The sequence below is a fragment of the Pungitius pungitius genome, chromosome 18 (genome assembly GCF_949316345.1).
Source record: "Pungitius pungitius chromosome 18, fPunPun2.1, whole genome shotgun sequence".
In the NCBI taxonomy this organism is placed as follows: Eukaryota; Metazoa; Chordata; class Actinopteri; order Perciformes; family Gasterosteidae; genus Pungitius; species Pungitius pungitius.
The window spans coordinates 3,043,370-3,057,736 of NC_084917.1; the positions used below are offsets into that span (position 1 = coordinate 3,043,370).

A 14,367-nucleotide genomic window follows, 5' to 3' on the forward strand; every position below is an offset into this window, starting at 1 on the left:
TTCTATTTTTTTAAACATATTTCAAACTAATCATTTTTCCATTACATTTTTTGATCAACATATTTGGGCTTACTCTTTCTAAATGTTCTACAAACTAATATATTTTCTTTAATATTTAATATATTTTTGACCTAATATATTTTTAAAGATTTTTTTCAACCTAATATTATTTTTCGACCAAACCTATTTTGACTTTTTTTCAAAATATTTCTCGACATAACATGTTTTTAATTTATTTTCCAAAACATTTTTCAGATGAACATTTCTTTACTTTTTTCCAATGACATTTTTTGACCAAAGAAATTTGGGCTTTTTTTCATGACATTTTTTTGACATAACATATTTTGGCCTTTTTTCATGACATTTTTTGAACAACATATTTGGGCTAAATGTTTTACACACTAATAATATACATGTTTTCCATGATTTTTTTTCATATTGGGTCTTTTTTGTAAAATATTTTTGAACCTAATATTTTTCCATTTTTTTTCCGACCAAACAAAATTTTGACTTTTTTTCAACATATTTCTCGACATAACATGTTTTCATTTTTTTTCTGAAACATTTTTAAAATTAATATTTCTTCACATTTTTACAATGACATTTTTTGACCAAACAAATTTTTGACCTAACATTTTTTTCATGACATTTTTTTGACATAACATTTTCTTTTCTTTTTTCAAACAAATATTTTTTCCATAAAATGTTTTTGATCAACATATTTGGGCTTACTCTTTCTAAATGTTTTACACACTACTATTTTTTCTTCAATATTTAATATATTCTTTAATGTTCTTTTCTATGATTTTTTTGAACTAATATATTGGGACCTTATAAAAAATACATTTTTCTAAAGATTTTTTCGACCAAACCAATTTTGACTTTTTTTCAACATATTTCTCAACACAACATGTTTTCCTTTTTTTTCCAAAATATTTTTCAAATGAATATTTCTTCACATTTTTTCATGACATTTTTTTGACATAACATATTTTAGCCTTTTTTAATGAACTTTTTTGACATAACATTTTCTATTTTCTTTTTTCAAACTAATATTTTTTCCATAAAAATTTTTTGATCAACATATTTGGGCTTACTCTTTCTAAATATTTTACAAACTAATATTTTTTCTTTAATATTTAATATAGTTTTGACCTAATATATTTTTAAAGATTTTTTTCAACCTAATATTATTTTTCGACCAAACCTATTTTGACTTTTTTTCAAAATATTTCTCGACATAACATGTTTTTAATTTATTTTTTCCAAAACATTTTTCAGATGAACATTTCTTTACTTTTTTCCAATGACATTTTTTGACCAAAGAAATTTGGGCTTTTTTTCATGACATTTTTTTGACATAACATATTTTGGCCTTTTTTCATGACATTTTTTGAACAACATATTTGGGCTAAATGTTTTACACACTAATAATATACATGTTTTCCATGATTTTTTTTCATATTGGGTCTTTTTTGTAAAATATTTTTGAACCTAATATTTTTCCATTTTTTTTCCGACCAAACAAAATTTTGACTTTTTTTCAACATATTTCTCGACATAACATGTTTTCATTTTTTTTCCGAAACATTTTTAAAATTAATATTTCTTCACATTTTTACAATGACATTTTTTGACCAAACAAATTTTTGACCTAACATTTTTCTCATGACATTTTTTTGACATAACATTTTCTTTTCTTTTTTCAAACAAATATTTTTTCCATAAAATTTTTTTGATCAACATATTTGGGCTTACTCTTTCTAAATGTTTTACACACTACTATTTTTTCTTTAATATTTAATATATTCTTTAATGTTCTTTTCTATGATTTTTTTGAACTAATATATTGGGACCTTATAAAAATACATTTTTCTAAAGATTTTTTCGACCAAACCAATTTTGACTTTTTTTCAACATATTTCTCAACACAACATGTTTTCATTTTTTTTCCAAAATATTTTTCAAATGAATATTTCTTCACATTTTTTCATGACATTTTTTTGACATAACATATTTTAGCCTTTTTTAATGAACTTTTTTGACATAACATTTTCTATTTTCTTTTTTTCAAACTAATATTTTTTCCATAAATTTTTTTTGATCAACATATTTGGGCTTACTCTTTCTAAATATTTTACAAACTAATATTTTTTCTTTAATATTTAATATATTCCTTAATGTTCTTTTCTATGATTTTTTCAAACTAATATATTGGGACCTTTTAAAAAATATATTTTTCTAAAGATTTTTTCGACCAAACCTATTTTGACTTTTTCTCAAAAGATTTTTCAACATAACACATTTTTCAAATTAATATTTTTTTTCAATGACATTTAAAAAAACATTTTTTTTACTTCTTTTCAAAATGTATTTCGACAAAATATTTTTTGATCAAGGTGAAAAGAATGAAGCAGGGAGGAATATTTTAGCAGCTAACAGTTTACTAATGGGCTGGGCGGAGCACGAAAACGGCTCTCTCCCGGGGAGGTGAAATGTAATTATACAGCATCCCAGATGCACTTCCAAGGACAGCTAGTGTAGTTTTTTTTATTTGAATGCACATTATAGAAATCAAATCACATATTTTGGCTTTCTTAAGAGTCTTATTTTGTTTTTTGAAAAATGTAATGAATATTGAATAATATCCCGCAACCGTAAACTCAGATGAGATTGAAGATGAGCTTTCCTATTTAACGTAGTATGAATCCACTGGCCACAGTGGAGCCAAAGCTCAGGAAATGGACATGAGGCAGTAAAGAGATGCCAAAGGGTTAATCTCTTCCTTCATGTATGTCACACATCCTTGAGGATGAATAGGGACCTATATGCTGACAGATGTACTGTATAAGGATGCATAATTACGCTGTTTAGAAAAAGATATGCATTCCAGAGGATGACACCAGTAACAAACCTTGAGTCAATGCAGAATGCAAATTGAAGTCAATGCAGAAATTCCTTACACTTGTATTTATTCCAACAGTCATAAGAGCCTGAATTAAGTCTGATTGCATTGAGGACAATGAGGGAAAAACTTACAAAACATTTAGTAAATGATGTACTGTATATGCTACCGGCCTTTTCCAGTGTAAGTGTGAGTTGTAAACACCTCCACCCCTCCCAAAAATGACTTCTATCAAGGCTTCACGGTGACTACTTCCACTTCTTACACGCAATCTGACCATCTGATGTCTTCTTAATCCCGTGGAGGAAAATGAAGCCTCATTCATCTTACAGCCAGCCAAGGACAACATCACTGAGAAGACTAGTGTTTGAATTTCTGGCCTGACATGTTGGCATCTTGCCACTGGCTGCAAATCCACTAGAGAGAAGATCCCTGACACAGCCGAGCCGATGTTGTGGTACATGTAAGCTTGGAATTGGCTTAGCCGACGCGAGGTTACGTGCGAGGCGGCGGCTCAGTGACCGATATACACTCTCCGCGGTGATTGCTTCCTCCCTCTCCTCAACACCTCCTCTCCTTCAAACTCTGCGGATCCCTCCCACCTCCAGGCTCCTCCCCCATCCCCCTGCCCCCTGTGCACCTCATAAATCACCGTCTGCGGTAGATGTGTTTTGTGAGAGACGTTCACGCCGGCAGCAAACGAGGAGGAGAAGGAGAGCCGCCGAGGATGAGATTGGAGACACTTGGGGAGGTAATGAAGAAGCCAATTTCTTCTCGCCGTACCTTGCTCCTGGCTGTGTAGCTCGCTCGCTCACTCCCTCCCTCACTCACCCGAGCTGCTGCGCGGACTCCGTCATCAAAACACTCACACTCACACTCAGTCTCACACTGGAGGAAACATTCAAGATGCAGCAGCAAGAGAGAATGTCTTCTGATTCCCTGTCAGGTAAATGCAAAACTAGACCTGTGTGTGTGTGTGTGTGTGTTGTTCCTGCATCATTATCCATCTTGTTTACCCTTCTTTCTCTGGTACAATAAGTGACACATTATTATTAGTTTCCCTGGCTTCTCTCTCTCTCTCTCTCTCTCTCTCCTCATTCTCCCTCTCTGTACCCGCCTGTGCATGTTCCTGTTTGGTTTTGCTTCCTCCCCCCTCTCGCGTTAAAGTACCCGTGTTTGTGCTGTGAGAGTTGATGGCCGTGATGATTGTTATTGTAGCGAAACAGAAGGTGTACCTTTTTTTTACCCCCCCCCCCCATATGGCAGAGCTGGAGGGAGTACGTTTAGGGTGGAACAGCTCCTGCTACTACGACTGCCACCCTCACACCCCACAGGACAGCTGTGCGAGTACATATGTGCTGGAGAATGTTGCCTTCTTCTGACCCAGATACGCTGGCAAAGCTTCTGCCCCCCTCCCGCCCCTTCGTTTTCCTTCAAACGATCACACCGTGGTCGCGTTTGAGGTGTTTGCCATAATGTTGAGTGTTCTTTTGAGAGTCCCTCCCACAGAGACGGAGTGCACAGAGGCGCACGCTGGGATGCTCGGGTTCGGGTGGGACAACATTCCGAGGGCGAGGGGATGAAAGCGAGCGGCTGTGCTGTGTTGATCGGTGGGGGAGACTGTTTGGCCCGTCGGAGGCTCCTAGACGTCCTTGGTGATGAGGACGATCCTGCTGTGGGGAAGCCAGAGTGGGCTCCTGTTTTCATTGCTTATGTAACTCATTTAATTGGAGCCTGTGAAGTTGTCCTGGAAGGGGGTGGGGGGGAGAGGAGGGGAGAGGAGGGGAGGGGAGGGAGGGAGGCGGGAATCATTGCTGTTGCTCAGGTGTGTTTGCCCGTGAGGATTATAGCATTTCAAATCAGGATTATAACAAGAAGGTGTTTTATTGTTTGCCATCGCGGCACCAAAACTCATCAGGACTTCTCCACGTGAACAGAATAATTACAGAAACCTGAGAGACGCAAATAATGAGTCGAGAAATTTGACTCCATTTCAACTGACATCCTGTTCCCGGCTTCTCGTTAGCAAGCTTTTTTTTTTTATATCAGCCAATTCATAAAGTAGAACACCCACCTGACTTTCTGCTGGGCTGATTTATTCATTTATGGATATATGTTGGGGAGGGTCAGCAGAATAATATATCCCAACATGCTTTGTGCGGTAGACAAGAGATTTAGATCATTCTAAAATAAATAGAAAGGTGCACAATATTCATTCTTTTTTGGGATTGTTACAGAGAAATGCTGACTCATATGAATCCACACACATCTGCACAAGCCACAGTAATACCAATGAGGGGAGGGGGGGGGGGGGGGGGTTATACTGCTCAACCTAACCCTGACCATTGACTTGACTCTGTAACCTGGAGGAGTTCTGCACTCGGTGCACCTTTCTAAAGTCTCGCAGGTCACAGCGCGATAGCAGAGTTGTTATAAAAAGCTCAACATAATTAACAAAAAAACAAATCTTCCTTTTAGCTCGACTTGCGCGAGGCATCCTTTACCCCCCTCGAATCCAAGAAAAGATTCAAATAAATAGACGTCACTGATTGAAATGTAGACATTTCTCCAGCTCTCACATCGGTTCAGCTCTGCTGCACTTAAGTGTTAAAATAAAGGCGTAATCGTATCCTTATAAGTGTGCTGCATTGCCCCACAGTGACAATAGCGGATTACATCAAGGGTGCGAGTGAGAAATGTGAAGAATCGCTGTTGAGATCTTCCTTGTGCACGCCACTCCGGTCACACGCATGATGGCAATACAATTTAACTTATTGCCTTGGCACAGTTTGTACAACAGTTTGAATTTGTAAAAAACACACAACATCTCTGTTTCCGCAGAAATCCCAACAACGCCACTACAAATCTAGTTGTGAAAGACTAGTGATTCTCATAAATCATGCTTGTGTTACGACGGCAAGGAAATGGATCGGAGTCTACAGGATTTGTGCTTTTCAGCGCCGTGCTCTTCTAAAAAAAAAATCCAGTGCCGCCGTGAAACAAGAACGTGGTTGTGATTCACTGGGGCTGCTCAGCCGTGCCTCGTTCTCCTCGTGCATGTACTGTGGATCGTCACACTGGATTGGGTTTTGCTTTTGATGCATCACAAACAGGTTTGAATTGATTCCTGGGAAAATTGAAAGGAGGTCCCTGCGGGTGGATGAAAAAAAAAAAAAAAACACAGAACAGCGTGTGCTCTGACAACAGTTATGTTGCAAAAAAAAGTTATTTTGTTGCCTTTTGGTTTGGTTTCGTTCAGTCCTTCATTTTAATCTCTAGGCTCATAGTGTGTTTTCTGTTTTTGTGCAATCAGGCCTTTTCATCCCACAAGCACAAGCACACAATGTCACTCGCCGTCTTTTTTCACATTTAGCTTTCACAGTCTAGCTGTCAGCGGGAGGAGTTAACAGACCACTTGTCCCTGTGTGTGTGTGTGTGTGTGTGTGTGTGAGACAATGAGCTCGCCAACGAGCCATCACACCCGACTGGAAACCAAGACCATCACCAGCGTTCACGCCACTCCCATCTACTTTAAATCATTAACATTTGGGATTGGGGTCTTTTTTTTTTTTTCGACTCGTGTGACCTTTTAATTTCTTGCAGTCTTGTTGCTGAAGTCTAACCTTTAAATTATAATATATCCCGTCTCACGTGGGGGGGGGGGGTTGTGTGCACCACCTTATTTATTAAATCCCTGAGAGGCAGCTGTGCCGTCTCCATCAGTGTGTATGAGACCTTCCACATTGATTCTTGACCGGAGTGTCACATCTCCTCCTACAGCTACCAAATAACGTGTGTGCCGTGTCGTTTAGAGGCGCACACACACACACACACACACACACACACACACACAGAGCGTAATGATTGCTCAGAGGAACTCCCGTAGGTTGTCGTTTCCTCACCCGACTGAGGCCTGCGACCCGCAGATTGCATTTCAATCGTGTCGCTCTCTCCGTTGTCAGCTGCACTGACTGTGCTCACTGGGCGGTGTCTCCACGCTCCCGGGACCCTATTTAATGCCGCCCGACAACGATGGTTCAGTGACACCGTCACGCAAGCCCTTTTTTTTGTGCTGCCGACATCCTCTGCGTCTCTCCGGGTCGCCCCCCGCCCCCCCCCCCCCCGCGACCCCTTCAGCCCTCATCGGCGTGCCGGTGCCTGGCGTGGTATTTCTGCAGAGCTCTGAGAGGAGGTTCAATCACCCCGCGTGTGGGCTTATACCTCCGTGGCGGCTTTGACCCGAGCAGGAAACAAGATGGAGCTTTTCATCAGCAGCGCCACGCGATCCCGGGGGCCCTAAATCTCTCAAAGCTGCTTGAGAGCACGCTGGTGTAGCCGGCAGCATGTACACCGGCTGGATTTATAAGTTACTAGTTAAACAGATTTATCTCTTCCTGAGAGCTTATTCAACGGGTAATGGTTTGTGCGACTCGTGGACATTAAACCGAAGACTCTAGCCGCGTCCAAATTGGTGTCATCATTTGCGACATAGGACACTCACTGGCACGAGGACATCGGCGCAATTTGAATTTCAGGGAAACAGTGTGAAGATGCGCTGTAACAGTGCAAAACATCCCAGATCAGTTAATCTGTTGGGAGCTAAACAGGTCTCAAAAAACAGTTATTTTATATCAAATATGTAAATTGTATCACATGGGGTATTATGTTAAGACAAGTTTAGAACACAATTGCATTTTACATTACAAACTGCTGCAGAAGTCTAGGTGAGGTGGGAAGGCAGCAGTCCATTGTAGATAGAGGGAGTTGTAGATGCAAAGACAGCGATGTGGTGCAAAGTCTCTTTGTTTTCATAGCACTTGTTGCCATGAAGAAAAACCCAAAATAACCGGAGGGTTATCCAATTCATAACCTCACTTACATCCATACGCTTTCATAACAGGCTCCAAACGCAGTAGTCTTCGCGATCCTCTCCCTCTTTCTTTTCCCCTCCCTCGTTCACTATATTTTCCTCTGCTGCTTGAACAGGAGAGCTGCAACTATTGACAAAATGTCCCTCCTAAGAACTTAAAATATTGATGCAATACCATTAAAGCCTTTTCATGTGAGCACCGAGAGAAGGACTCCGTAGCAACGGTGGAAGGTGATGTTTATTGTCATATTGTTTAGGCCCCCTAATGGGGGATGAAATGCTAATATTGTGCAGCTATCGATCGGCCACTGGAAGGTGAAAACACAGGAGCAGCACGGCGCGGCCATGAGGAAACGCGGCCATGCTTGTCATCCAGGGGGGGGGGGGGGGGGGGGAACATCTATCTGCTTCTGGAACACTGCTTATCTTTTACGCACACAGTGAAAGGCGGCGACCCATGACGCCGGGCTCTCTCTCGCTCTCTCGCAGGTCGCAGGTCCAATGAGCACATGAGGCGTGGTGTCTTTCCAAGGCTATTCATTTGAGCCTCATTAAAATCACATAACCGCCCTCTTTGTAACAATGCCAAGAGAGAAGTTTAATGAAGACTAATTATCCCCGCCTGTTAAATTGTAATTTAACAGGTGGTTTCTTCAAGATAGAAAAAACGTATTATTCACATTGCCATTTTAATCAAATCACTCGTCTGTTTGCTGGAAAACAGTTGCGTAACAGTCTTAACACAATAAAAAGACTCCTTATTTAACTCTGGGGTTCACACAGTGGCCACAGGCTAGCCAGTTGACTTGATTAATCATTCACGAGTTTAGCACCAATCCTGTGGTTCATTAAGGAACCCATTTTATGGTTAATATCCCCAATGAGGGCTTTGTGGAACTGGCATGGCAAAAAATAACCGTTCCATCTCCTAGTTTCTGTGGTTTGTAGTTTGAACCAATGTGGCAACAGTTTAAAACGTCCCAGAATTCTACGTGCCTGTGTGTGTACGGATTAAATCTATTTAACCTGTGAGTTTGGCTTCTGGCCTTTTAACTGTCACGTTAAAATATGGAGGAAATAAGGAGCTTTACAATTACAATGCAAATTGCATACTTACAATACTTACACATACATACAAAGTGCAGATGCCCTTACAAAGGACACACTGTTGCACACGGTGTACATTCTACTGGGATATAATTAATATAATGGCTGATAACATTGCCCCTCCGACTTCACCCACTGTTCAGAGGACTGTTGCTATAGTTTATGTCACAGATACAATATCAATTATAACAGCAAGGTTTAACGCCATGTTTTAAACGTATAGTCAATGATGTTAACATGTTAGAAACATATTGTCTGTGATTTAAACATATCGTCTATGGTGTAAAAATATAGTCTATAATGTAACCTCAAACGTTTAAGTACTGGCTGATGAGTCAAAGCAGTTTAACAATAGTATATAATTAATATATAATATAATAATACCGTACCGTGGGTACAGAAATGTTTGCATAAAGTTGAATAAAACGGTGGTGTGCATAACTCCAGCCAGCAGGATAGTACGTGACACAAATCCAACACACCCTGACCCCCAAACACGTGTCGGCGGCAACTAGCTAACATGCTAAATGCTAACAGGGGCCTCCGGTGGATCGTCCCGCGGAGATTCCTCGACTGTCTCCTCCACGGAGGCGTGAGACGCTTTCATCGCGTTCGTGGCCGTTAACCCACGTCACGTTTGTACCTTTTCGTAAACCGTCGCCTCAAACTGCGTGGGAGGCTTTGAAGTGCGCGTGAGTGTGTGTGTGTGTGTGTGTGTGGGGGGGGGGGGGGCACAGAGGCGGGCTGGCGCTGTTTCGGTGCGACAATGAACCTGCAGTTAATGTAATACTGTAATTAATCGTCATAAAGTCGTGGGTCGTGGGGGGTTCGCACAGGTGAGTCGCACGAAACACGCGATGTGAAACGGGTAAAAAAAAAAGATCCGCGTCGCCCTTGGCAACGCGTTTTTTGCGCAATGCAATTCCTCCTCGAGGGAGACTGACGCATAGTTGACCAACCCCCCCCCCCCCCCTATGATACTGCGTAGCCGTGGATGGAGAACGGTGTGGGCTTGGACTTTTTTTGGGGGGGGGTTACGTTCACTACCTCCAGCCTGCAACACATAGGGAGACTACAGACAGCTGCACCTGTCATAAGGCTCCACGTGACATTCGAGTGGCCCTTTTTGGTTTCTGTCTCAACCAGCGTCCACGCGTGTCCTGCTGAGGACGGAGGACATGGCTTGAAGTGAGTAGTTTGTATCATGGCATTGGTCTTCCCTGTGAGCTTTGTAGTTTTCTTTTGTTTGTTTTTTTGTCTTTACTTTCTATTGTTGTAGATCCCGCACAGCTTTGTTGGTTGAGAGATCGACGTTTCGAGAGGCTGTCTGCGGAGCAGATGGACCTCTGAAAAACCAAGTCACACATTCACAAGAGAGGCCCGTGCCGCTCGAAAGACTTCCTGCTCCTCTCCTCCGCCTCGCTCTCATAATTCCATCGCATGATTAAATCAACGGCAAGACGAGGGAGGAAAAAACCTGTCTTTGAAGGAGCTCTTCCAAATGAGAACCCCCCTCCCTCCCCCCCCACCCCGTGTGCTCGACCTGCCCCTGTCCACCGTAAGCACGCAGGCAGCGTGCAGGAGGCGGCCCGCGCCGTGAAGCTTGTGCTTCACTAAGGCGACGTGATCCCGAGCTGACGGGGGTGGTGACAAACTCGATATCTGCGTGGTGCACTACCCGGTGCCCGGTGCACCCGGAGCTCCGACACCCCGCAATGTCGTTACATTACATCACCCCCCCCCCCCCCCCCCCCCCCCCCCAAAAAAAAATCCACGTCTCGTTAAAAGGAAAAGCCGCGACTGCCAAGTGATGGATGGCTGCATGGAGTCAGCGTATTGCTTTTTTCTGAGATGTGTGTAACCTCATCACTGGAGATGTGAGGGAACGCACTGTCAACGCCTGCCTTTAGTCGAGTTATGTTTTATCCTCCCTTTACTGACGTGTGCAGAACGACTGACGCAAAGAAGAAGAAGCGGAGAGCACGAGGTAGTCATTAACCTCCGTGGCATCTCTGATTTGGGGCGGGGGGGGGGAGTCGAAAAGCAGTACTCTCGTAGATTGAAGGGCCTGTGTGTCTTTCTCTTCCTCCCTGGGGTGATAAACAAACTTCTATTCCTGGCCAAAATCACCGCTGACGTGTTCGTCTTTGTTTTTCGACCCCCCCCCCCCCCTCTCTCCAGATGTGCCGTGTCCATCGAGACCGTGGATGTCCCGAGGACACCCCTGCGAGGAGCAGACGGCGAGGAACCCCAAGTGGCGGGTGGCGGGCGACTGTCAGATGCTGCTGCTGAGCGAGGAGGAGGTGGTGAGAGCCTTCCTCCCGTCTGTCCCTGTCCTCCGTCGCATTTGTCCCCGTCAAATTTCATTTCTTTTACTTCTTTTTTTTTTTTTTTTCTTCGCCTCATTCCCTCCCACAACATTCTCTCGAGTTTGTTTTTGTGAGTTGGGGCTGCTTTTCCTCTGTGACATCAAAAAATACACATTTCTACATTGTTCATTTTTACTGATATTGAGGTTTTTATGACGTTTTCAGGATTTACCTTTTTTTAAATTGGCCTCGCTGTAACTGGGGGGGGGGGAGGCGTCAGTTTGTCTTTTTCTGCTGAAGGAGAGCAACGATTGCGGGGATGGATTCGTTCCAATTGACCCGCTGGCAGCCTTCCCACCGCAGTGCTTCTTGTTTCAAAGAGCAGCGAAGGCTTCGATCGCCGCCGATGTCTCTGCAAACTCGCAGGTTCTGTGAAGGCGTTCGCGATGCCGTTTTTTGGACAGCAGAATTGGGCAGAGCGTCACCTGGTGTGAAACGAGCGTCGCAGAGTGGAGGCCACAACAGTATTTCAACAGTATTTCAGCGGCTCCTCGTTCCACAAAACAATAATTGGACGAAGTGACAGATTTTGCGTGGGACCTCGGGTTCAGGGAAGAAGTTGCCTCTGCTAGTGCCGTAGTATGGATGCACTCGTTTATGGTACATAATGCAAATGATGGTTTTGGCGGCCCCTCTGGACGGATACGGTACAGTCTGACCCCCCGAAGTTGCAGATTAATTCAGTGATGGACATCACAACGTGTCCGTGAGCGCTCACATAAGCACATGTCATATTTAGTTTGACAGGAGAAAAAGATTGTTGGATTTTTATACAGATATATAAAGAAATTGAAATTGTTTTTGTTGTGAAATTAATTTCACAATATTTAATAGGTGCACAATATGACTTGTGCCAATATGATACATGAAATGCATGTATTCCCCATTGAGGTAATACGGACTAATAATTGTGTATTCCTCAGTTCTATACCAACATGTATAGAAAGTGGAGAAAAGAAAAATTGCAGCTTATTATACAACTTTTTTTTTTAATGTTTGCTGTTAAGGGGTTTTTACTGAAGGGGATTTTGGAACACAGTAGTTCCATAGTTTTAATTATTTTTTGGTTTCCATCTTTTGTTACATTTCTTTACCTTGATCTATCGTTGGATTGTTTTACTTATATTTCCTCCTGCTTACATTCCCCGGGTTCGCTTTCGGTTCCGAGACATTATGAGAAACGCTGAACTAAAGCGCACCGAACAGCTGACGCTCAGAGAACGTTTGCTCAACAAATGAGTTTGGCCTTGTTTGCCAAAGGCGACTCGGGCCCTCGGTTATTTGTACAGCCAACGTGGCGTCTCCCCCAATGTGATGAGACTGGATTCCAAAGGCCTTACTGCAGTCTGGACCCTCCCTCTGACCCATGAAGGGCACCGCGTGTGCAATACGGGATCGAGCTCATTACTCCTGCACATGACAAGGGGGGCCTCGGGAATAAAGACAAACAACCCTTTTTTAAGTCATTTTTATGTCTAAATTGCCACTGATTTGAACGGACTTCAAGGGACCAGTGTTTAGGTTTATCTTCAGTTCATCCGGGCTTTGGCATTTACTTTACTTTATGTTGTAATCTAATCTTTGACGATAGCAATTATCTTCATTGAGGCATCTGATCGCGTAAATGTACCGATGTGACTTTCTAATGAAATATTTCATCTTTTTAGTTGATTTTTGCTTAGATTTTTTGCTTTTGCTTTTTAAAAAACTTTTGCTTTGTATGAATTACACATTTATTTGAATTCTTGGGCACGTTTTAGAATAAAAGTAACGAGCTCGTGGGAAAACCTTTAGTGTTCAACCCCATCTCGTGGCCGTCGTCCCCTCATCCCGCGCAACGTCTCAGTTGTTGCAGTGAATGTCGGGACTCCAGTGACCTGCTTTGTGGTTGTCACGCAGACCCACCCGTCCTTAGGCCCGCGTCCCACGAGGCCAGCAGAGAGGATCTGAGGGAGCGAGGGATAAACAGAGAGAGAGAGAGCAGGAGTTAGGAGGTGTGAGGGTGTCCGATAAGCCATTATCGCTCCTTTTTGGAGGAGGGAAGGCCCTGCTTTCTTTCTTTCTTTCTTTCTTCGCTTTGTCTGTTTTAATCTCCTGGAGCCAAACGTGTGGCCGTGCGAGCTCCAGGAAGAAAGCAGCGGAAGCAGCAGCTGACCGATATGCTGCTAATACCCGCTTTGTTTTGGTTTCTTTTTTTTTCATAGATGTTTCCTCATCTAGCAGCCTCCTCTCGTCTTTCTTTCATTCCATCTCTGCAGCATCCTTATCTCCTCGTTCGTATCCTTTTATACTCTGCCTTTTGTCCACCTTGAATTACGAGCCCTGCGCCCTCGTTTCTCCCCCCCCCCCCCCCGCACCCTCCCTCCCTCCCTTCCTCTGTTTCTGCAGATCCGGTCCTTGTTTTTGCAGGAGAGGCGCTCTGCGTCGTGCAAGGGCCACCTGCTGCGACGCACCATCAGCGTTCCGGTGGAAACGCAGTTCCCAGAGTTCCACAGCCAGCTGTCCACCGAGAGCGGTGAGAAGCCCGAGGGCATTCCTCCTCTGCAGTGACCCCACACACACACACACACACACACATGCAGACACAAAATTACAACGATGAGCAACCACTCATTCCACATGATTATTGACATATAAAAGGTTTATTATTTAGACTTTTTTTAAAGGCCACTCAATAGAAAGTTGAGACATTGAGGCACTTATGTGCAAATACTCGCTCCGCACAAAGGTCACATGTAACTCAACTCCGGGCTCTTCTTTCTGCTCCTCGGTGACACTCGCATTACTCTCGTGCCCGGGGTGATAAGCCTTTTGATATATCGGATCCTCTTGTTAAATCCGCCGCACGACCACTAGATGGAGAGCTTGCCGCTCCAATCGGGCCTCAAGACGCCCACTGAGAACGTTTGGTTCTGTTTTCTAACAGCAGGTGGCGCGTTGAACTTTCCTTGGGGCTCTTTTGAAAAAGTAGTGCTTGTTATGTAATGGGTGGTGGAGGGGTACTGCAATGTAAGGGACCTAAATTTGCAAAGTAACTACAGCTGTCAATTGCATGAAGTGTAGCTGAGTAAAAAGTAGAACATTTGCCTTCAAACTGTAGCATGGAATGTAAATAG

At 42.9% G+C, this 14,367-nt stretch overlaps 1 protein-coding gene across 1 annotated transcript; it reads left to right on the plus strand.

Moving 5' to 3' along the window:
• The first annotated feature begins 3,550 nt into the window (after window positions 1–3,550).
• si:dkeyp-72a4.1 (uncharacterized protein LOC100148058 homolog) lies at window positions 3,551–14,156 on the plus strand. The gene is made up of 3 exons (XM_062558742.1): window positions 3,551–3,851; window positions 11,064–11,188; window positions 13,640–14,156. The coding sequence occupies exons 1-3, from the start codon at window positions 3,812–3,814 to the stop codon at window positions 13,799–13,801; spliced, it is 327 nt and encodes a 108-aa protein (XP_062414726.1). The 5' UTR covers window positions 3,551–3,811; the 3' UTR covers window positions 13,802–14,156.
• The last annotated feature ends 211 nt before the right edge of the window (window positions 14,157–14,367 follow it).